This window comes from Amphibalanus amphitrite, unplaced genomic scaffold, assembly GCF_019059575.1.
Source record: "Amphibalanus amphitrite isolate SeventyFive unplaced genomic scaffold, NRLGWU_Aamphi_draft 000437F_arrow, whole genome shotgun sequence".
Lineage (NCBI taxonomy): Eukaryota > Metazoa > Arthropoda > Thecostraca > Balanomorpha > Balanidae > Amphibalanus > Amphibalanus amphitrite.
In genome coordinates this window covers 259,713-285,183 of record NW_024881931.1, presented here as the reverse complement: position 1 = coordinate 285,183, position 25,471 = coordinate 259,713, and the positions used below count along the sequence as shown (strand labels likewise).

At 45.8% G+C, this 25,471-nt stretch overlaps 1 protein-coding gene across 1 annotated transcript; it reads left to right on the top strand.

The window, feature by feature from the left end:
- Window positions 1–12,125: 12,125 nt before the first annotated feature.
- Window positions 12,126–13,397, top strand: LOC122391428 (adrenocorticotropic hormone receptor-like). The gene is made up of 2 exons (XM_043385328.1): window positions 12,126–13,168; window positions 13,265–13,397. The coding sequence occupies exons 1-2, from the start codon at window positions 12,126–12,128 to the stop codon at window positions 13,395–13,397; spliced, it is 1,176 nt and encodes a 391-aa protein (XP_043241263.1).
- The last annotated feature ends 12,074 nt before the right edge of the window (window positions 13,398–25,471 follow it).

Sequence of the window (25,471 nt, the reverse complement as noted above, 5' to 3'; positions counted from 1 at the left end):
GATTGCCTGTACATTTCTTAGTCTTCTCACAAAATTTGACGCGAATCGAACGTAATCAGCGGTAAGGAGCGCGATGTAAAAACGGAACCGTTCCGTTCCGTCCCGGCACAGTCTACAATTCAGGCGGCGCGTAGCGGTCGGCGCCGGCTGCCGAGTCGCCGCGTCGCCGCGGCGACAGGATGTTCACTTTACACCGCTATTACTAGAACAGTTGTGAACCGATTTTCTTATTGCTTGCACGATGAGATGTGCAATTCAATTCTGGACAGGTAGCCATAAGTAATTTCGCATCAATATTATGAGATATTGGCGAAAAACAGGAGGGGTGGGGCGAAATTCACTCTTCCCCCTCCACTGCGCGTGCTAACATACGTTTGCATATGTGCCATTTTCTTCAAAACTTATGAATGGCCCACTCTAATTTTTTCACAGGTTGTTAAGAATATGGTAGGCAATAAAATATATGAAAATGAGCCAAATCGAAGGTGGCGTGTTTTTTGCTATTTCAATTTTTGTGCTTCAGAACAGAGTTAAGCAAATTTCAAGGTCATATATTTAAGTCGATGCAATTCTAAACAAATGTTTAAGAAATTACCTAAACAGTAAGGTTTATTTCATTCAAATCAAACAAGTACAACCAAAGTTATGGTCGTTCAAAAATATAAAGATGCAACATTTTGTAAAAATTTGATGCCCTATATTTAGAAGACCTGTGGTCAGAATGTGCAAAAAACATCAATGTAATGTCCGGGGCGACACAGGAACTCGCTCACAAATTTATAATGAAATCGCTGATGTTAAGGTGCAAAACAGCCGATTTTTGTTCGATTTGACGTGGAATGCCCCTATAGATGTCCGTGTTTGTCGTCGGTGGGCAGATACAGGGCCTGCCGGGAGTGATCGATTCGGTGTCATCTGCAGCATATCATCGCAACAGAAATATGAGAACTATTTTAACCCATTTATGCCCAGGAATATTGACCATCATGAAAATCGACGAAATCAAAATATGGTATGCTCCTACCAGGGCCTTGTATGGAATCGAAAATAATTTTTGCCTGCAGCAAAAGTTTCTCGAGAAAAACGTAAAAAACATGCGTTGCGAAATCGCAACGAAGGGCACACCGGGCGCCATCAGCGTTGCGAAAACGCAACGACGGGCACATCAGACGGACATAAAGTACACTGAACTGCCGTATATGCTAATATGTTTTGACAAAACATCAATCAACTGTTGACAACTATTGCTTAAAAATGCGGAACCCACATCCGTCATGCTCTATAACCCCCCTAAGAGCATCAGTGAGGAAGCATAACTTCATGATTCGCGAACGGGGAGATGGCAACACGGTCATTATCAACCATTTACGTTGTCCATTGCTGTTCATTTAAAGTTGTGGTCGACACGTATCCAGGGTGATGCTTTCTTTTTGGAAGCTAGACAGATCCATTACCTCCACTTATCAGACCCTGCACAGTGCACACTGAATACAATTAAACGGAGGATTGGGAGTAAACCAGTGCCTCTCGTATGCGCGTATATCCGCAATCATTTTTAACCACCCTCCTAGGAGTAAAGTTAAATTCCATTGCAGGTTAGTCACACCCACTCTCAGCAAAAAGAAAAAAGGACCGATCCGGCTCTAACAAATTACCCGCGTAAGGCGTAGCGCATCACAACAAATCGACTCCCAGTTTATCATGTTAACACCTAATCCAAAATTTTCATGGCCCCACTTTCAGCGACCTTCACGTGTAACCTCTTTCTCGAGACAATGCCAGGACAGAATGGTGATTCGACGTCAATCCGTCCTTTCCATCTTCAGGATAGTTGAATCCTCCTCCACGCCTCATCCCCCTGTTCCGGGCTGGACCGGCAACGTATATCGCAATCGGGCAGCTCACATAGGAGCGCGCCTGTAGCCGGGTGCAGTGAGTGCTTGGGAGGGGGGAAGGGGGTGGGTCATGGGTGGCGGCTGCCCACTGGCTGGGCTCAGTCTCCAGTCTACGATTGACCGTGTCCGGTCAGACAAATGTCTCCCCTAATTCCAATAATCCTGCTAGCTCTAAAAATGGTCTGATTAGATAAAAAGCCTATCAAAGTAAGAAAACAGGCGTATACTCCACATCAAGCAGCTTATGAATCTATGCGAGTTATGAATACTAAAAATTATTATTTTCCCATGGGTCCGCCCACATTACCCCTGCCGAAGGGCTCAGCTACCCTCAGAGGGGGCCTATCCCACTATTTTCCGACCCTCAGTTATCTTTTCTAACGTAAATGCTGGTAGTCAGCAGATTCTATCCAGAGAATGGCGATGCCTATCTGTCGCCTGATACCAGAATACATCCCCGTTATTCATTATTTATGCACAATGTACATAGTAGATCCAATTTCCAAAGGACCTAATTATCTCTCAGCTCCGTTAGCATCGCCGACCGTTTGATGCATGGGTCCTTTTCCTACCATGCGATTTTCAGATGCATGGGAACACATTGCTTAGTGAACGAACAGCCCGAGGCCGAAAATCTGCGAGAGAAAAAGAAAGGAGTGTTTGTGGCTGTTTGAGCCAGCAAATATGAAATGTGTCGCAACATTTTACGTGCGAACGCACCTTGCACTAAACATACCTATATACGTCCCTCATGGCATAGGCGGCGGAGCGGGGGGAGGGGGCACCGGGGCACCGTGCCCCCTTGATTTTGCCATTTTAACATTATCCCGATAGGCGTTGCATGGAAATGGAAATGGAAAGAATGAGACCAAAAGTCAGCAGTGCTCGCCCCCTTAATTGAAGATGTTCCGCCGCTACAGCCTCATGGCTACAAAATGAGAAAGAGAAAGAAAGAGAGAGAGAGAGAGAGAGAGAGAGAGAGAGAGAGAGAGAGAGAGAGAGAGAGAGAGAGAGAGAGAGAGAGAGAGAGAGAGAGAGAGAGAGAGAGAGAGAGAGAGAGAGAGAGAGAGAGAGAGAGAGAGAGAGAGAGAGAGAGAGAGAGAGAGAGAGAGAGAGAGAGAGAGAGAGAGAGAGAGAGAGAGAGAGAGAGAGAGAAAGAGAGAGAGAGGGGGAGAGAGTTGGGGAACGAGGAGGAGAGGGAGGAAGATGGGGGAGAGAAAGAGAGAACCCACAGCGTATCACGAGTGAAGTCTACTGTTGATATTCATACTTCCGCTACCTTGCCAATGTGCCCATCGTTGCGTTTTCGCAACACCGCTGTCTTTCCGATGTGCCCTTCGTTGCGTTCCCGCAACGCGACCGTAGTCATATTTGAAAATAGTCACAAACCCTTTTTGTAGCATTATTTCTTAACAAAATGCATATCTACGCTATTGTAGGGACTCTGCAGAATATGTTTACACAATTTTCATTACGATATTATTAAGCACTTAGCCTACTTATCTTGGTTTTCGTGACGTCATCACTCACAAAACCTTCGACTTCACTCTGGGAGCTCTAGGCAGTAACTTACCGGCCGCACAGACTTGTAACTGCGTAGTATCATGCGCACAACCATGCTACACACGCTGAAACTTGTCTCATCGGTTAGTCTCTTTTACACACTTCTCAAGCTTCGATCACGTCGACGCTTGCTTGCGTTGCGAAAACGCAACGAAGGGCGTAAATGGGTTAATTAAGAATCATCAAGGAAGTTGGGATGGGAACAAACTTGACGACCCCCTGTGGACGAATGAAACTCGGGCTTTTCCCGATAGAACTAACGAGGTTACCCAGACAACTATCCGCAACGGGGAAATCTCCAAACAACCCGACAAAACAACTCGGTTGGTAACAATCTACGACGCCACATTGCGCCCGTGGCGTCTCTTATCTTTCTCTCCAGTAACGTAGCCCCTTCAACTCTTTATTTTTACGATCACCTTCATAATAGTACGATTGGACACCACGTTTCGTATGACGTTGGTGCGCAGTGCGCACGGACATTCAAGCGAGCTGCTCCTAAAATGGTCCTTAGTTCAGTTGGGACTGCTAAGATGGATTATGCTATTGTTAGTTCAGGCTCCATGACTGCAGTTTCATTTGAATAATTTCGGGTGCACCAGCATTGTCTAGCTCTGCACATCGACAACATTCGACGTAGTGCCCCAACGACCGGCGTGCGTCACGACTCATAGTACACACGCGGCCCGAAATGGGATCAGGCCTGTCCTCCAATACGCCGGTCCGACGTTATCGAGCCATCTGGGGAGCTCGACGGGCCGGGTCTGACCCCATCGGATCTGAGCGGCCCAAAGTCGACGCTGAGGGAGCGCCGGCCATTCCGACTCCCTCGGGGCTATTACCGTCGCAGGCTCGCCTGGCGGACACAGTCATCTGTTTCAGCGGGTGAACCTTTGAGACACTGCTCCAGCATTCAGTTTTGTAACCAGACATTTGTTTACAAAACTTGTTACGTGCTAAATTGAAGCTGGCTGTGTGACACTTTTGGTCATCGGTTATTGATACGAAAATGAAGCATCCAGTCAGTGCCTCTAGTACACTCTTCGCATATCACGTTGGTATGATATGCCGAGTACAACAGTTTCCACGTCTCATGCTGGACTGCTTCATAAGTAGACGATAATAGCCGTTTTCCACGACGGGTTATCCGGCGAATGCACTGGATTTGACCAAATCTGCACCTAATTTCTTTTACAGCAAATATCTTTATTTTATGACTTTATTTCAGTGTTTTAATCGATGATGCTCTCTGATAATATGACAAAGCAGGCATATAAGCAATTAGTGCAACCCTAGCTGATAGCTGCTAAGAGACACACTGAACCTGATTTGACCAAATCTGCACCTAATATGTACCAGATGTGCACCAAATGTGTACCAGATGGCCGTCGTGAAAACGGCGGGTGGCCCAGAAAAAAACGTTCCGAACTTTGGAGGCCTACATATCAAATACGAGTAAAAATGACGAGCCAAAATTTTCATCAAGTTTGCGTCATTTCTTTGCGCATTGGTATGCCAAATGATAACACTATACCATCATTTTCAAGCTGGCAATCTTGAGTTGAATTAAGCAAGACGTTTTTGCTTTTTTTGCCGATGTCAAACGATAGTGATGATTGGGTTAGACATTCCATGTTATAAAAAAGAATAAAAAATAGAGCACGTGAATGAAACCAACACGTATGTTCTTATTTTAAATATTTTGTCTCACTTATGTGCCAAATATTCAAATACTGGGCCAAAATGGTGCTCATGGATGTCATTCGTTTCAACACCAAATCATGTTTCGAGCAGGAGTGGCACGGTGCATGGATTACCGCTGATTACCCTCCTTTCAGTAGATCAAACAGTAAATCGACCGGATAAGGAAAACAAACTAAAGCAGACTGGTTCCTGTGCCAGAAGACCACATAATAGCTTATGAAAAATCACATTGCCAGCAGATGACAAAAAAAACTGGTTGAAAAGCTACCTTTTCCCAGGAATGTCAGCCAGGAAAGCATTTGAGCCACAAGATGGTTAGAAACTGGAAACTTCTTCCGATGTTGCTGGCACAGAGCCATCGTGGTTGCCTGAGGGAATGTATCATCCTGAGACCCGAACCATCAATGAGACTAGCTGACAGTAGAAGTCATGGCTCTAGGCCGCGGTGCCGCGGGGTGAAAGTTCACTCACATTTTTTAGCAAACATCGGAGCAAAAAAGTAATTTTTACATGGCATGCTTGAAACACGAACCGTTTAAAAAGTTATTTACCGAACACCATGAAAATCACACCATTTACTGAAAATGTGTGCCGCATTGACTATTTGAAGTTTCAATGTTGTATCTTTATCACTTTCTGAGAAATATTGATTTAAAGTTGGGAACGTTTTTTCTGGGCCACCCGGTATACCCTAGGCTTTATTCAAGCATCACAGTAGACCAATTTGCAAAGTAGCTCCTGCCTTAACAACAGTTGTCTTCAGCGCAGTAAGTGAATGTCAGCTCGTGAAGGATTAACTGGCATCGATTGTGACGTATATGATGAAAGCATCATGAAATCTGCTGCAGGCGTATTACGTTTATTAGGTTTGAGACGGCTCAGTAACGATTAATCCGCTTGGCGAAGTCACCACCTGCGCAAGCGGTGCACACCCTGAGGGGTATCTCACGTCCTCTTGGAACCCTTTACCCCCTTTAACCCGCGCCGTGCTGGTGGTGAGAGTCTTCCATGTCGTGCTGGGGGGGGGGGGGGAGAAGGGCGTTTTCACGCCCCTCCCCCGTCTAGCTCGGCTCCCATGTGGGCTACGTAAGCGACACGCGGTAAGCGGTATTCAAAAAAGCATCAAAATAATGAAGAGGATTGGATGACAGGTTTTTGGTTTACCAAACCACTAAACCAGTCACCGTGAATATATGCAGGCATTTTAATTCTAACCCTTGCCGGACCTATTGGTTTTCTACATAGGCGCCGGCCGGAGGGTACGACCCCTTCGCTGTTTCGCCCCTGGTGGAGCTAGCGCGTCGCGGAAAAAACGAGCGTGTGTACCGTTTTGAGAAACAGAGATTGATACCCGTATTTAAGGTCCTAGGTCAACCGATGACCTCTGAGGTCAGGTCAAGTGCCCCAAGGTAGGTACGGTTCTGTTTTTGGTGAATAACTTCGCAGAAAACGGCCACAGAGCCGCGTTGTTGGCAGCATCGTGTTCGCCTCGCTCAGGCGCGTCGAATGATATACTTTTTGTTTGTGTGAGGTCAACTTAGGGTGTTGACCTCAGGTCACGGTCAGGTCAGCGCCCCGAGGACAGGAAATTGGTCGAAGGAGGTCATGTCGCATATAATTCGATTCGGCAGGTCTTCCTGAGTCCAGTGGTGGCTTTTCTGACCCGCTAGCTGAATTTGATCGGGAGTTATTGACGAAGAACTAATATGACCCTATACATGCAAGGTCGACTTGGCAAAAGAGACGCATCTAACCTTGCAAGGAGTGCATCAAATCACGATTCTGTGTACTTGAGATAGTTGGAGATCGTTTCCGGCGCCAGAATAGCTGTTTTCATTTTTCCCCATTGACTTATAATGGTGAGGTCACGAAAATGACCTGACCTCTTATGAGTTTTGACCTTCGTCCATTAGGAAAAATATTAGATATACAAGCTGTTAGACTCGTAATGAATACTAGATTCTGCAAGTTTCATTTCCCTGTGAAAGCTCCTCTGGCAGTGAGGGCGTTGCGAAGTTGTGACATCTGAAGACCTTGCAGAGGTTCACTTATGACGGCATAGGTCAGTGACCTGACCTGACCTGAAAATGCGGTTGGTGTCAAAAGCCGCGGTTTGAATCAAAGGTCAAGTATGCTAAGTTTTGCCTATCTATCCCCAGCGTGTTTGAAGATGGTCTTGCCGTAAAAAACCTATGGGCGGGGCGGCACCGCCCCCCCTCGGCCGGCGAGGGTTAAGATCCCTTGATACGAGCTCCTCCTATGCAACCACGCTGTTCCAGTTGCTTTGGTCCTCTCTGTTCCCAGTAATTGGTGGTGTTACAGATCCACAGGGGGGGGGGGGGAGTGCGCCCTCGGGCGCTTGGCACCGACTAAGACAATAATCATAGGAGCCTGCTGAGGCTAGTTGGGCTCGGACCTACTGTCTAGCCACTGCCAGTCGGCAAAGATAGATACCTGTCAGGGCGATAATAACGGCTAACCTAAGGACCGGCACTCAGGACACAGCAACGCTAGCACACCATCCCAACTACAATAATGCGAACAGGAAAAGCTAACGACAATGCATATCAAAATCTACCAGCTGTAAAGTCATTTAACGACTCAGAGCTCAGAACGAGAATGATGGTCTTGCCGTACACAAATAGGCACTGAAATTTCAACCATTACTCAATATTCAAGAACCGGTCTCGTCATCATGAATTTCAGATACAAGTCTAGCAGCAAACAGCATGATTGCCTGGCTCTCCTCTTCATCACATTAAACTTGCCAATCCATCTATTTTAGAGCACGCAATTATTAGCATCGATCCAAATGGTCTCATCGTATCGTAAATCGTAATAAAAATGCACTGGTTCACCCTTGCACTGTCTCCAGTTCTCTGTCTACTCTGTTTCCGTTTTTAGCGTGCTTTTAAGATTTTACGGCCGAGGGAATTGGTGCCACCCCGGTCATTCTTGTTCACTATCACTCAAAACAAGTTTCATATTGAGAGACGCAATTTTACTAGTATTCTTCGATTTAAATCAAAAGTTATTTTACGTCACCACATCAAGCTTGTCTTATTTTCAGGGCTCAACCTCTCATTTATGGGTTTCTATGGTGCGTACGGTCTGCTATCGTATGCTATCGTACGGTGCGTATGCTATCAATACAATAAATCACACTTACGAGCGAGAGATGACATAATAAAATAACTACATGTGACACCACCAAACAATAAGTGTTTACCTCTAGACAATGCTCTGCTTTCTGAGCTGACTGCGATACTGAGCCGAGCCGGAACTCATCCAGGGCTCAACGTTTCGTTCATACGGCGCTCGTACCTTGGAGCAGCCAAGTCCTTTCCCTGCAATATTTCACCAGCCGGGTGAGCTATTACGCTGACGACTTTGGCCGACAATTGGAGGGGAGAAGAGGTGCCAGGGGATGACATGCCAATTGCTGGACGAGTTTTACGCCTGCCAGTCCCATATTGGTCTGGTTTTGACTGCAGGCGGGAACTGGCTGTGACGACCGTCATGCATGTTTGCGGATGCTATACGCTGAAAATGTACATAGCTGAATGTATGCTACACCAAACACAATACACATGTCATGCACACATGCACCACACAATACACACAACACATGCTGTTGAAGCTACAGCACGACAGTTTCGCAGATTTGCTCGGCTCCTTGTCTCTTTCACTGACTACCTTCTTAAAACGAATGTTAAAAGACGCCGACTTTTCCCAACCCTCCTGACCGCACATGCCATTCGAATGCCGGAACCGTAATGCAATAATTGGACTTTTGAAGGATTGTCCGGAGCCTGGAAGCACCCAGCTGTCTGCCGCAGCCGACAGCAGCGCGCCGAGGCAGCACGGGAGTAGTTTCACAAGATAAATGTGAGAGAGCGACTCCAACCGCGCACCACATCAGTGGTCCCAGCGAAGCAACAGGACGAGGGTTGCGGGGACAGGTCATATTGACCACACCAGTCACGTGACTGGCCATCTGAGTGTGATTCTAGTCACGTGGCTCCAGGCGTATCTACGACTTTTGTCACTTGTTTTTAAAACACATAAGCAATAACATGTTTCTCAAATCAATCGTGAATTACTTAGCGAATTTCATGAAAATTTTTCTGAGAGATGTATGATACCTATCTCATTATGATTGAAAACTGTTCTTGAATTAAATTAGATATTTTTCGCTATTGCATGACATGAGTAGACTGTAGAAGTTAATCACATATTATTAATCTCATGTAGATATAGGTACATACCTATATCTACATGAGATTGTGATTTGGATGCTATATACATATTTGTGTTTTCCTGTCGTTTCTGTTATCAGTTGTATCAGTTGACATTGATCACGGAAAAGCCATTTGACACATCTTGTCTAAAATTGATGATATGCGCATTGCCCATATAATGATATAATATCTTCCATTGCCATCTTTTAATGCCATGAAGAGGTCATACGCCTTGATGCGGCTTCTGAAAAGACGATACACCAGGGTATGGGTGCTCTCGTACCTAGGTATCAATCATTATTCTGTGACGCGGAATTGCCTTTGCACAAAACAAAATAAGAGAAATGGACTGGGTGCTCCCATCTAGGTTACTATAGCGCACTCGCGATTTTCGCATTGATGATGTTAGTCAATGCGAAGCTTAACGAGCTATTATGGTCTTTACTGGACACTGAGCAGCAAATGCAGGGATTTATAATGGGATAAGTTTAATATCGTAACCTCACATCAATGTCGTAACGTCCGACTTCATTGCTAAACACATTGAGCTCTCAGTCCCGGATAAAATCTGTCAAAGTAACCTCGCTCGTAATGGGTAGGAGGTCCTCATAGCCTCTGCTCTGAATACTTCGAGCAGCCTGAGATAAAAGACTGGAGTAACTTTCAAACTGTCGATGACCTTTCTTGTAGCTGAAGGCCGAGCCGTCGAATCCATCGCTAAAACTGAGCTAAATTTCATTATACTATCAAAGGCGTTTAGTTCTACCTATTCGCCACGCACATCAACGGTTTTCTAAGCACAATTTCGAGCTGATTTTTGTGTGTTTTCTCAAGGGTGGACCAAGGGGTTGGGATGGGGTGGGAGGGGGGGGGGGGGCAACGGGGCCATGGCCCCACCTTTAATGCAGTAGGGGTGGGGCCAACATATCTTTTGGCCCCACCTTTCATCCGTGTTCTTTCTCAGAGCCGACTCATTTATTCACATTAAAACATTGAAATGCTTGTGTTTGTTTCACTGAACTCTTTACTCTGGAAGGAGCATCGGCCGCAGGATAATGTCCAGTGGGTGCCGCCATGTTGCGCAGACCAGAAAGGATCGTTTACGGTCGAGCATCAAAGTGCCTTACAAAATGTCGAAATCTGGGAAGAAAATAGGATTTGGGGGGTAGATTAGGTTCCGCGGGCTCATCCTAACGAAAAAAGTTATGAGCACTTGGCCTCACCTTTCAGATGCTCATGGATCTGCCCTGATGTTTGCAATAGATACACAAGCTGATGAGGCCCACTTTGCCTGCCCTCTGAGAGCCTAAGCCAGGGCATGGAAGCGGTGCGGCCAGCCGGTCCCAGCCGGACCGCTCGTACTGAGAATAATTCACCTTTCGGATAAACAAGCTATCCGGCCGGTTGGCGCTCACCCGAGGCTCCGTCGGTCGGCCTCTGGCCGCGGCCCGTGGGCAGCTGAGGTTCCGCTGGCGGGCGTGGGTCGGAGTGAAACCAACAGAGACCAATCTGACCGACTGCCCTCCCCCTAACAACCCTTGACTAAACGCAGGACCACAAGTTTCTAGATTCTTTTGCGATACCGTCTTTTGCATTGACAGTACTTTTAGGCCTGATTTTGAAAGTTCTATAGCGTTAAACGCATCATTTCCTGTCGCGCCGTGGTGTCGTATTTCTGCTCTTTTCTGGTTGTGTAGGTGGCCCAGTTTGGATTCTCGTCAGTCTGTGGCCGATGCCGTAAACATGTCCGATGGCACCAGGGAATGGATGTGTCGGGCTTCAACTTCAGAGCACGTCAAAGTTCCTCCACTAAATTCTCCGGACAACCTGTGATGCGGAATTGGAGTTAACTTAGGCAACAGAATTAGCAGATATTCTTCCCCAGTTATCAGTGGTTTCGGAAGGCATATAACTGAACGGAGAGCCGGAACAAATTAATCACCGTAGGGGAAGGGTGGATAGCGTGTCTGCGCTTACTCGGTTAGGCATGAGTACGCTTCATTGTTCCGAGGCCGAACTACTGAAGGTCCTTTGTTGATTCGAACAATAGGCATTGGACGGTCTTCAACGGAAAGGTTTCATTCCAGCTACGTTTGAAGACCCAGGCTTTTATATCTGCACCAATTGTTCCAGCAACAGATGTGCACCACAGACAGACTCACATGCACCATTCAAGCTGTCGTCTTGCACTGCATTAACCCTGTTTGGCTCACCTTCTCACCAACCATGCATGGACTAAAGGCAGCTGGGAGTCCAGTGAATGTTTATGACGGGCAGTTGGAAATTGGAGCTATCAAATGCCTTCAAAAGAAATCATCTGCGAATCTTCCAGCATCAAGAACAACCCGGTATTGATCACAGATATCCTATAAATTCATCTTTTAATTCTTTCGGACAGTGACGATTTCGTTCCACATTTAATAAATCACTCAGGAAATTGAATCATAATGCCATTCACCGAAAGGACAAATATCGCTATTTGTCATCCTATAAATGGCTTTAACTGGGCCGTGAGTTATCCAATGTAAATGATTAAGGTTGATGGCGAATGTTTTCCAATTTATAATAATTTAAATGACTTTTTTGCTAACCCGACTTTTTTAATGTGTTGGAGCAACTGCCCAAAATGGCCAGGAATATTGCACATAAGATCGCATTCACAATGCGCTCTCTCTGCTTCAGAGTCGGCCCGTCCGCACCCAGCGTCAGCTGACGGCTGAACATGACGTCAGCAGTGCTCACCACCGTGCCGACCATCACACCACTGGTGCTGCACGAAGTAACGTCACCAATACTCCCGAACACCACCTCAGCGCTGTTCCCGAACACGACAGCGCCGCCGTCATCGTCGAACGACACCGAGGCGCCGGCGAGCCGAGAGGAGCTGGAGCGCCGGCTCATCTACCTTATCTGGATCCCGGTGATGCTGCTGCTGTGCGCCGTGGCGTCGCTGACCAACCTGGCCATCTGTCTGTCGGCACGTCTGGTGCGCCGGCCGCTCAGCCCCACCCTCTGCTTCTCGGTCAGCCTGGCGGGTGCGGACGCGTTCGCGGCGCTGTTGCTCGGCATCGGGCTGCTGGTGAACAGCCTGCTGCCGCAGGTGCTGTCCGTCAGCCACGTCTGGGACTACTGCTGGGCGCTGGCGTTCGAGGCGCTCCGGCTGGGCGGCATCATCTCCACGGCGGCGCACCTGCTGGCGCTGGCCATGAACCACTACATCGGCATCCTGCGTCCGCTGCACTACAACCGGCTGGTGACGCGCGGTAGGGTGCTGCTCACGCTGCCCGGACTCTGGCTGGCACCGGTCGTCTTCTTCTTGGCCTACTTTGCCACCGTGGACGCGTTCGCCTCGTGCGACGCGCCGCCGGCGTTCATTGGCTACCACACGTTCCGCGAGGTTGTGGCCGTTCTGTTCTTCGTGCCTCTGGCGTGCATGGTGGTGGCCTACACGCACATCTTCATCATCGTCCGCCAGCACCAGACCGGAGCGCTGCGCAACCACAACACGTCACAGCTGCGGAAGAACGTCAAGGCGGTAGTGACAACGCTGCTCATCCTCGGGACCTACGTCTTCGGCTGGATGCCTGCAGTGCTAACATTCGCGCTGTTCTGTGTCGACTGTGCGGCCGGACCGGCGCCGCTCGGTAGGCGCGCGCACCTGGCGCTCAACATCCTCGTCAACACACTCATTATCCTCAAGTGCTTGGTGAATCCCATCATCTACGCACTACGGATGCCTGAGATCCGGCTGGCGCTGCGGCGGCTGCGAGCTCTGCAGCGGCGCCGCGGCGACCGCCACTGGGGCGGCCTGAGCCGGACGCAGACGTCGATGCCGTTCATGTCGTATCGGTATCGCTTCAGCCGCTCCACAACAACTTCAACGTCGCGTCTGTCGACGCTGCGCCAAAACGGCGAGACTGCGATACCGCTGCGGACGCTGGCCGCCACGAACGCGCGCCGCCCTTCCGCCGACGTGGGGCTGGACCGGGACTGAGGGCTGGTCGGGACTGAGGGCTGGTCGAGAGAGCCTGCGGACTGCAGGACCTTAAGAAGTATGTGCTGTGATGGCCAGTTAGCTGGCACGACAGCTGAGTTGTAGTAAGCTGAGCTCAGCTGCTGGCAAACTATTGCTGATATCGGCAGTATCTGTGATGACCGAGAGAATCTGATGAGGCAGATGTCACGTTCTGTAGAGACACGAGGAAAGCTTTAGAGGAAAAGTCTCCATAAGATATTATCTAGGAGAGACAAGCCGCAGTGATTATGGTGAATGGTGTACTTGAATCTTGCTCAACAAGATGGAATTTACCTTTGGAAATTATTCGCAATATTCCCTTTGTCAGGAAATGACAGTATCTACTTTGGTTTCGATAATATGTAGGTCTTAACCTTCCAGGCGGTGGGGGGGGGGGCATTTTTTGCCCCCCCTTTAGTTTTTTCGATATATCTCGAGAACCGCTGCGCCGATCGTCACCAAACTTTCAGTACCCTCCCGGGAGCAGCTAGCGCACATGGTGACCAAAAATGTTTCCAAAGGCTATGATAGGTTGGCCGCTAATGACGTCAGAGTGACGTCATTTTTGCCATTTTCGACCAAAAAAAAAAGGTTTCGCGGGAAGAGCTGTCATGCCTACAGCTTTAGAGATACAGAAAAATGTTCCGACATAAAAGGTGTGGAATCAAAAGGGCTACAAAACTGCTATTTCGCTTTTTCGATTTTTTTTTAAATTTTGACCCCCAAAAATAAAAAAATAGATTGTTTGAATATAATAGCCAAAAAATCCAAAACGTTTTTTGAATTTCGAAAAAATAGGAATATACAGGGTGGGGCAGCATAATCGGGAATAAATATCAAACGGGATTATTTGGTCATGAATTTAAAAATATAGCTCCAAGCACTATTTTAACAACATCCCATCAATCGGTCACCTTTTACCTATCCCTCATCCTATTTGACCGCCCTTCGCGTCGATGACCTTCTCAAGGCGGGTCCAAAAGCACGCGCATGCACGTGCAGCCTCCTGCTTGTCCATGATCGCCCATCAGCTTCGTACCTTGCACTGAAGACCGTTTTTACTGATGATAAGTTGTTCATTAAACTTCTACCAAAAAACGCTCCATATAAAGAATTTGGTCGGATTTAAATCGGCGGAGTTGAAGGACCAGAAGTTTTTGGTTCATCTCAGGTGGAGGTGCCCTACACAATAACATGTCGTCCTCACTGCAGTACCAGCACGGACAGAGTCCTCGTAAGACGTGATCTGGACCGTCAGTGATCCTCTCTTCCGACGACTCCACGTGAGTCTGCCAGAGTGTGGATGTATTTACCAGAGGTGCTCGTTTTATCCGGGCTCGATGAAGTAGGGTGCACCACGTGCACCTCCCTTGAAGACCACCCATAGGTCCATCACCTCAACAGGATGTTTACTTTGCATGACCGCTGCAATATTCTCGATACAATCCCCTATATGGCATGCCATTCTTTTTTATCGTATTCCAGTCGGTGATAAGATTTTTGGTCGCTGAAGTTTTGAACATTGTTTCTTTTTAATATGCTCAAGAGCTTCTTCCTTATATTCAAGTGAGTCATCTTGTATGTCCTCTGCTAAGAGTTATTTTACGACGATTACGTTAACTTTTTGTCCTAAGTATCCCCACACAATCCTTATCGTCCGTGATAACACGTTGACCTGTCCAGCAACCTTTACGTGGAATGGCATTGTTTTAAACAAAATGTTCTTGTTTTACTCGTTTAACATTAGTGTCTATGGGCGCGCGCAAAGCACTTGGAGCACCGTCGAACTATTTTGCTGCTCTTTTCCAGGAAGTTGCATGCTCATGGATGTAGTCATGTCAGATGATGCACAACTTTTGGGCGTTTCATTGCCATGATATAATTTATCAAAATAATGCCATGCCTACTCATGACCAGAGCCCAAAAAGCATTCCCGATTATGCTGCCCCACCCTGTATGTGATAGTCCCCACCGCCTTCTATCTACATACATACCAAATTTGAGATCGATACCTCTTTTTTTGGCCAAGTTATAGCGAAAAGACTGTTCAAAATTGATGACGTCAAATTTTCAAACTCAATTTCTAGCAATTCTAGACCTCTTAGCGCAAAACAAAGACCACCATTAGACTCCCCGTGACGAGCTGCATCGAATCGATACCCATTTATGCAAAAATATCAACTTTGGAATTTGATCTTTTTTAACCTGACATTTTTTTTTGTTTGTTTTTTTTTTGCGACATTGACCTGACCTCCACCAGAAAGTGACCTAAACCGTACCTGATGGTCTTATAACCAACACCATTGAGTTGGAAATGAAAAACTGGCCATAAAACATGCATCACATAACCTTAGTAAAGTTGGGCTTATGTGGTGACCCTTGATGACCTTTGGTGACCTGACCTGTGACCTGACCTGGTATGACCAGTGACCACTAAAAGCAACATATATACTAGACAACTGACGCCTTATCGCTGATTTTCGACAAAATGCGTTTTACTCGGTGTTATAGCGCTTTCCCTAGAAGCCCCGTGAACGGTGAAACATTTTATCTTTGACCGGACCTGTGACGTCATCGGTGACCCCGAGGTCAATGAAATTTGATTTTCCTTGACAAATTTGACAGGGCTATCGAACGCCGTTTGAATTTTCCGGAACCGTCCAGTAGTTTCGGAGATACGGGGGGGGGGGCAAAAAAATGCCCCCCCCCCACCGCGCGGAAGGTGGCTGGTAGGCCCACCGCCTGCCGGCGCCGGGTTAAAAACCGAGGCATGCTTTCGAAATGCGATAAAAGCAATCATGCTTTAGAGCGCGATGTGCATAGATAATTAGATGCTCATGTTACATGTGAGCACTGAGGTGGAAACTGAAAACCTCAGCGTCGTGTGTCAATGATCATATTGATCTCATTGGAACGTGTTCACTGGGATTGAACGTCAGTTTTTTAGACGTGCGTTTAATGATCAGCATAGTGTTGGAGGCTGTTGAATGGTCATTGCTTAATTGGTGTAAATGGCTCAGTCTATAATGGTGTATGTATGTAAATGGCAGCTGAATGTAACTGTTCCCGATGTAGCAGTTGCTATACAGGGTGTCCGGAAATCATTGGCGGCATCTTGCCACACAACTCCACTTATATGAGGGTGAAAAGCGGAAAAGTAAACGCTGATCAGGTGGAGGGACGTGACAGGACGGAGATCAACCAAATTCCAATTGCGAAAATTAAGTTTTTGGCCTGCTTTCAGTCGTTGACATGTGCATCTAATCTTTCCGGACACCCTGAATATTTGACTTGCATGAGGCTTCTCCAATACATGTAATTATCGGTGTCAAATATTTGAAATGCACCGTTGTGTTCAAACAATTATACGTGGATTGAATGTACTGTTCTTCAATGCGATAAGTATTTGTGAATATATCAAACCGAAAGTTGCCCGGATAATGCTTTACAAGCGATGCCTCATCAGCTATCACCTTGGATCAAGCAAGATTGAGCGATTTTCAATTTCTTATGCACAAAAGTCAGGTGGAGCTTCGAGTTATCTGGCATAATCTGTAACATCAGAGAGGTGGTCCTCCAAGAGTGAGGCCGTTAGAAGGAAATTCATTGCCATTGGATGGAGTTGGGAGCAGCTGGTATTTGTACTTTGTTCGTAACGCACTTTTATGAGTAGGCTAGCCGCCGAAGTTCATTTGTTGCATTTTTGTTTGCGGGAAAACGCATTGAAACCTTTCTATCGGACTTCCTCATGCCAAGTCACATGGCCGCAAATGTGTAATGTGCGAGAACAAGTTAAGGAGTCCTGCCTATTACGGATCATGTGCCGTGCTTCAGCACAGGATACAGCTGCACACAGAAAAATATTAACACCGTTAGCGGTGTAATTGCACAGTACATATCTGAGCACTTGAGGAAAGTTAATTTAGTCCCTTCCCCGCTTAAATTACTCGCGCTTCTAAATGAACACCAGGAAGAAGGTAATAGAACACTGTTAGGAGGGTTGGGTGTTTTGCTACATGTAGTAAAACACCCAACCCTCCTAACAGTGTTCTATTACCTTCTTCCTGGTGTTCATTTAGAAGCGCGAGTAATTTAAGCGGGGAAGGGACTAAATTAACTTTCCTCAAGTGCTCAGATATGTACTGTGCAATTACACCGCTAACGGTGTCAATATTTTTCTGTGTGTGGCTTCTGTCAGCGTAAAACTCGCGAAAACCTCAGTGTTACCCATAAACAAATTGGCAAATGACTGTCCACGAGAATCCACTCGAATAAAATGTCTTTCATATGTTTTAGTTGATGGTCTGCTCAGCTCAGAATTCAGAGCCTTGTCTTGTCACTAAAATTACTAGAGTACGGAGCGGATTTAAATGGTCCTACTCCCACGGATACGTTAAAGGAAGACTGCCACCTTCAAAAAGTTTTCTCAGATCGGCCTATGATTTATTCACTGGACAAAACAAAATTTTAGAATTCACCTGACAAAGTATCATCACGTGAATCGCGAAAAAAATTGTCGATTATCATACAGTTATCAACCGGTTAATGTCTAGCGACAATGTTTACACATCACTAGACTTCAAGGTCATAAGATTATTACATTTTATTTGAAAAAGTAAGGTATTTTATGATTTACTAATATATGATTTCATAAGAAATTGGCCATGTTTAATTTATTTTGCATTTAAGTTCGTAAAACATTTAAAAATCATGGCTCATTTGGAATGGGTCTGGCCCATGTTAAACCCCATTTCCCACACTTTTTTGGAAAAAATGAACTACTGAATATATAAGTTTAACTTTTATTTTGACACTCCAAAATTCTTCTCTGATCTCGAAACAATCAAAGTTTTGACATATATTTACCAAAAGATAAGAAAATTCATGTTTCAAAGTTATCGATAAACAGTAGAGATGTCGGTTTTCTTGGACTAAAAAATGGCATCAAACTGAACTTTGGTCTCCGATTTCTCGCAAACGGGTTCGAATTTCGGAAAACCGACTTCAGTCTGGGACATAGGTGGCTCAGCTCTAGTGAAAACCGTTTTGTGGAAAAAAGGTGGCAGTCTACCTTTAAATGGATAAATTATAAATTTATTGCTGTAGACACGCGCATGCAAATCCATGTAATAAAGTAGTTTTAACGTCGTCATTTTACTATTCTTTAAGTGACAAAGAGACGTCACTTTAAAGCAATGCCAGCCCAAAACCTTTCAAACGTCATTTTTCTGTGCCTCGGAATTCAGAGTCCGTCGGGTCTAATATAGCCGATAGCTGTCGGTTCAAAGTGATTCCGTCAGTATCGTTGGCGCCGCTGTCGCTTGGTGGGCAGTGGAGGAAGAAGAGCCATCACCTTAGACGTTGTTTACAGCCACGGATAGTGGGTCATTCGCGCCACTGAACGCTATAAATTGCCTCCTCCGACACCGTGGACACGCACCGAGACTGTACTGTATCAATTTTGAACCGTTTATTCAATTCAAACCGAACTGAACATTTAATTTTCAGGCGCTTTCAATGTTATCTTTTTTATCAACTTTTTTTTCGCAAGCGCTGGGTATTACAGTAGATTTTTTGCTGTATTACCTACTATTCAGGAAATTTTAATTGCTTTGATTTTCTTACACTAATGCACGTCACGTGACTGAAAAAAGTTAGCCTTGCCCAATCAAAATGAATATGGACTTCAGTGATACGTTTAAAAAGACCTTTGCATAGGCGTGCATTACGTTTCAGTGATGTTTTTGTACGAAGCCTCGTTCAGCACGGTCTCAGACTAGCACTGCAGCCTACCAGCAGACTAGGCGCCTGTTCAGCCGCGCGTAGACAGCTGACCGACCCGAGCCGCGGACGAGCTGCGCCTCATGATGGACCGTCAATCAGCGAGGTCATCCATCAACCACTGGGCACCAGCTGCCAGCAGTGAGAGGAGCCGAGGGCACGGTAAGGAGATGTGATGGATCGGTTCAGAATCGATCCAAAGATTGGCTGTTGAGCTAACTCGGTACCATCCTAGTCTGACTGATGCCAGGCGGCGACTGTGAACTCATCTCTGACGAGCTTGGATCATTGTCAGACTCCTGAAGGCGTAAGAGGACGAGAACCCTGTGATCTAGGGATTGGCACTTTGATGCTAAATGACGAAGGACTTTGGCCTAACGAGAGATCCGAACCGCGTACGTCACAGCAACTGCAGAGAGCTGATAAAGGATAAAGGAAGCTGACATACGTGACATGGTGCTCTCCGTTGCATGCAATGCTGCCCTAAGAGGTCTAGCTTGTGAGGAAATAATTAACCCTCGCACGACCAGTGTCCTTTTTCATAAAGATTCTACAATCCGATTGTAGTTTGTACATTTGTAGTTTTCAAAGTACAATTTTACAAACTACTACTTTTCATAAAGCCTGGACATGCGGCGTCAATAGAATTGTACTTTCGATCCGGGAGCGTAGTTTTGCGGGGCTTCGTCTCCATGGCAACGGAGTAAACAAAAACTTCTGCAACAGTTTTCGATGTTGTGTTGCAAATTGCGTATGGTGTGCTGACAGTTTTTTGCAATTTTTAAAAGAAATAATTATTGATAAATAACTTGAATTGCTTTTAGGGATCAGCCATCCCTTTGCACATGCATAGCTAGAACTTTTATGCTGAAAGTATTAACATTTTCAACATTGCAATCATTTCAAGATGTGCTTGTTTCGAGATTTGGTATCTGGGTAAGTCCAACAAGTCATTAGTTTCTTGAAAGAATGCTTCATGAATTGTTCAGACAATAATGCAAAAATGGCTGAAAAGGGTTTAGGTTAAGCCTATCCGAGTTATAGAGTGGTTATTATGGATATTGTTGACCGTCATATTACCTAACGACGAGCTATGTGACCTCAAATTGCTTTGAGCCTTGAATTATCCCGTTTTGATAAAGTAGGATGCAGCCTAGTGAAACAAACATGAAGCAACAAGAAAGCCAGCGAATCAAATGCCAAAATCAAAATGCAAGAGCATTGTGACGAAGCGAGAAGCAAATAGATGGAGGCTGGAGCCACCCAGGAGACGGGATGAAAACTGATAAAAATACAAGCTTTCCTACTGCGTGAAAGGAAATGGGCTACATCTTGAAGAGAAGGTGCATGGTCATTCCATTAGTGTTGGTTGAAGAAACTGAGCCGGAAACGAATAGGACATGAGCGTAGGCTGCTCTTTTTTTCCCCAGAGAACTTTATCCGCAAAAAAATGTTATGTTAATGTAAGATTATGAGCTATGTTAAAAAAAATAATGTTACATGAGTCGATCGATGGTAGGTATGGTACCTAGGCATAAAATGTATTCAGATATTGATATCAATAATAGCTAGGTATATATTTATCCTTCACTTTTATATATTATTCGTGAACTTATTATAACTACCTACTGAGAAAAGGTTCGTATGAATAAGGAAAATAAATTGTTGATAAAATGCCGTCTTTTTGTCGAATTATAAACAATGAATAGGCCCGAACGATGCTGCGAATTTCAGCGCTTTAGTTCCTTCCGTTCAAAAACGCCAATGGCGTGGGTCAGCCGGATCGAGGGGGGAGGGTCGAGCCGTTCAATGCCAGCATTTTTTTCGGAAATGCGGCACACTTGAAGTTATATATAAACAGGAAAATGATGAAAATAACCAGTTAAGTGCCTTTTGGGCGAAAAACGAGCGGGAACAAAGTTAACACCTCTTCTTTTTGCTTTTTGCACATGCAGTGGGGGCCACTCACATAGGTCAAGAGTATCCGACCTTTGGTAGAAGGGATGCAGCTACCTTACAACAATTACCGCAAGACGATCGCCCTAGCGGGCCAGCGGCTGCTGAGATATGAGCCTACCAAAATCACTACTTTTGCAAAACAGCTTGAGAATGAACACCCTTGACTTCACGTGGCACGCAGTAGCGGCGGAACACCTTCAATTAAGGGGGGGGGGGAGGGCACTGCCGACTTTTGGTCCTATTCTTTCCATGCAACGTCCATAGGGCTAATGATAAAATAGCAAAATCAAAGGGGGGTACGGTGCCCCGGTGCCCCCCCCCGTTCCATCGCCTATGGTGGTACGTGCCACGAGGGTTTCTGAAATGCATTAGGAGTGGTCAATTACGGGGTAGAAGGAATAGGACTACCCATATTCCTCTCATAACACGAACGACCAGGGGGGGGGGGCTGTTACGACCCCCCCTGGCGTTTCGAAACGGAGGGTCGTAGAGCTTAGCGAAAAAAAACAACGGATTGCTCTCAACGAGATCTCGCGATTGGTGGTATATTTTTTTGGTCCTAGGTCAACATTTGACCTACTTTTGACCGGTCAAAGGTCAAATTTTCGGGAAAATAGACTTTTTTTCAACTTTCCGCGGCGATTGCGGCAAAACGGTGGGAGATATCGACTTGAAACCTTCACTATCGTGTTCCTTGATCAATTTTCTATCGTTTGGTATGTATTTCGTTTCCCTAGCTCTAAAAATGGCGCGTTGGGAGCGCCGGAAGTCGGCAAGGTCACAGTCGGCGGCAGAAATTCGAAAAATCAAAATTTAAATTTTTGAAATCTGATTGTATTTTTGGATTTGGAAGGTCCATTTGCTCCTTATAGAAGCTAATATTGCTGCATATTCCCATTGAGGTGACAAGAATTAGCAAAATAGTGGTTCGGGCGCTTTTCAAAAATAGTACCGGACGCTGTTCCTCTTATGACGTCATAACTCCGTGACCTGACCTGACCCGGTCAATTTTCTTGCACCACACGATAGCCAATGCTTGCCCCAACATGCATGGGAAGTTTCATCATGATCCATCAAACAATGTGGGTATCACCGGCAGAAAACCTAGGGATTCGGCGCACACGCTTGGTAACTGTCGGCCGGAGGCTGTACCTCTTATGACGTCATAACTCCGTGACCTGACATGACCCGATCAATTTTTTTTCGGCAAAAGATGCGCAAAGGTTGCCCCAGAGGGTATTGAAAATTTCAGCCCGCTGCGACAAGCCGTTTAGCGTGCACTTCGAAAAAACCTCAGGGGGGGGGTTGATACAACCCCCCCCTAGGCGTTCTAGGGCCTTATGTAAGGTGCTTACAACATGTTTATTCATTCCTTTATTTTTCGTTTCGCCCGACAACCACAAAAATGGACATTACGACGGGAACTGACAGGCAGAGACACATAAAAAAGACACAGCTGCGTACATTTCATTTCATCATCAAAATATGAAATGAAGACAAACAACTGCAATTCTGTTGCATAATTGCTAGGGACGTATGCGGGGCATTCCATGTCAACCGGGACAGCCAAAATCGGTCACCTCTGCGATTTTATTCAAAGTTGGTATACTTATTCGCTATTGGGTAAAACCTCTGAGGGTGAAAGGATTTTGTCATATGCCCTCGGGCTACAGAGATACAAGTCGCTAAACTTCTGCTTTTTGAGCAGAATTGGACGTGTATTGCAATCTTGAAAGATCTATAGCTTCAACATTTTTGAAGCTATTAATTTCAAACAAACTGAAACGGGTACATAAGGAGTTATGCTAGTAAAATTTGACAATTTTTACATTCTTTGGTGATTTTGAATTTATTTTATTTTGAATTAATTTCTTAAAATGTAATTTGTGAAAAATGGGTACCCTTCGATTTTGCTCAAATTTAGATATTGTCTTCCACTACACGTAAGGCACACGTGCTGAGAAAATTAGAGTGGGCCAACGATAACTTTGGATGATATAGCAACAAGTAGTGCAACGTAGCACGGGCGTTGGAAGGGGCCGATTTCGCTAACTCCACCTGTTTATCGCCAATAACTCACGCCATAATTATTATATTAGTGTCAAAACTTTCAGTATCTGTCCAAAATCGAATTGCAAATCCTCCCGTGCAAGAAATAGGTAAATCGGTCCACAACTTTTCTAGTTATGGCGGTGTAAAGTCAAACATTCCTGCCGGAGCGGCTCGGCGGCCGGCGCCGGCCGTTGCCGCCTGAGTGGTAGACTGTGCCGGCGCAGGACGGTTCCATCTTTGCACCGCGCTTCTTACCGCTGATTATGATCGATTCGTGTCAAATTTTGTGTGAAGGCTTAAAAATATACAGGCAATCTAATGTTTAAATAATTACGAAAATCAACTGGTAAACTTAAACTATTAGCCATTAGGGTGCAAACACAATATGTGACTATGACGTTTCCCGCGTCGGCCGATCCCCGCCTCTGCCGGCGACATCTTACTCTTAGCAAGCCACTAACTGCCAAATTTATGGTAAGATTAACTAGAGATTCTCATAACACTACAAATGTCGTATAAAGGAAGAAATAGGAAAATGGGCCAGTATCTCTTAGAGCTATGGGCGTATAAACGCAAAACAGTCACTATAGCAAATTTGATCACGTTTAACCTCATTTGATCTTGAATGTATTGATCTAAGGCCATGAAATTGGCACACGACAAAGTTCCCCACCGCCCCACCTACAATTCAAATTCCGTTTTTTAATACCTTATTTTGTCTAAACCGGGCTTTTCTCCCCTTAGCGCTGGGAGAGTCTGGCGTATTTTCTTTTTGCAACCAAAGAGAGGCGCTGCCCGGAGAATGCCCAATTTCATCATTAAAAAACTGGCTTACGATGACCAGCTATTTTCGTGGCTTAGTAGTAAGTGTGCCGAATGTACCCACCTCGAAATCTAAAGGTCTCTGGCTCGCAGCGCGGGTCAGCCTGAGCCCTGAAGTGTTTAACACACATTTGTTTTTGTGGCATCTGGCCAGCCGGCAAAGTTGTGAGGGCTAATGTTCGGATCTAGGTAGCATTTGACCAGTCGGCAGCTGCCGTGAGGGCTGTACATATTTACGCGTGTTAGATTAGGTCAGGTCACGTCAGGTCAGGTTAGGTTTGCTTTGGTTTGGGGTAGGTAGAAAGAAGCATCTCCAGGTAGCGCCTCTACTTGGTTGCTAAAACGAAACACGCGAGTGCCAGACATTACGAAGTCCAAAAGACAGTTACGTAGACGTCGGCCCATTCTGCTGGATTTTTTATATGATGTAGCTAATGTATAGGAGAATAAAATATGTAAAAATCAGCAAAATCGAAGGGTACCCATTTTTCAGAAAATTAAAATTTATTTTTTGAATTTTAATTAAGTTCACTAATTAGTTAATTACGTCAATATTGTTATCCTCAAATTAAAGCCTGACCTATTCCCTCCATTTCACACTTTGTCTCGTGGTGATATGTCTAAAACTTCAATGGTTATGACGCTTTAAAGATGATAATGTGCCTTGCCTAAGTCAATGTTTGATGACGTGTATCTCGGAAACGTGACGTCATATCTTGACAAAAATATGTCTCCTTTCTTTTCACATATAGATGAGTAGTTTCACAAAGTTGAGCAAAAATCGGAGGGGTGAGGTTCAAAATGATCATTTTTTGTCCCACTTGACGTGGAATGCCCCATGCACCAGAGGCTGCGTTACTTTGCACTAACGGCATGTCATGGTTTCAGTAGGTACAATAGGCTGAAAGCTGCAAGGATAAACATCCACTTTAAAAGCTATGCAAACTAGAGTGATAAACTAGAGCGAACTCGAAACCTAGCTGAATGACAACGTAACTTTCTGTTGCAGCAAATGCATATTGATACAAAACGGTTGAGCAATGCACAATAAAAAGCGTTGACACATCAGCCAGTTACATTCCGTGCTGGTCTCGATCTGTCCTAGGCGCGGCTGATTCGGCGTCTCTCTGAGCCCCCCGGCCGCACCTCCCGCACTGCGCGCCAGTTAGCCGGCGCCCGGGGCCGCCGTGTTGGCAGCGCGTGTCGGTGCCTTGTGACCACGCGGGCACCCCTCGGCGCCGAGCCGACTCCGGCATAACATAGCATAACAGAGCGCGGGCGGGTCAGTAAACAGCTGCACCGGGCGCCGGCCGGCACGGCGCCGCACCGCGCCGATTCAAACAATCAGCCGACTGCTTCATAAACACAGCTCCTCCTCGGACCATGGCCTGAGCGATTAAATACATTCCGATTGGTGTTGGCGAAAAGCCCTCACAAAA

Coding starts and splice junctions, on each gene's coding strand:
- LOC122391428 (XM_043385328.1), top strand. CDS start 12,126: ATGACGTCAGCAGTGCTCACCACCGTGCCGACCATCACACCACTGGTG. Junction 13,169..13,264: donor CGGCTGGCGCTGCGGCGGCT/GCGAGCTCTGCA, acceptor GTATCGCTTCAG/CCGCTCCACAACAACTTCAA.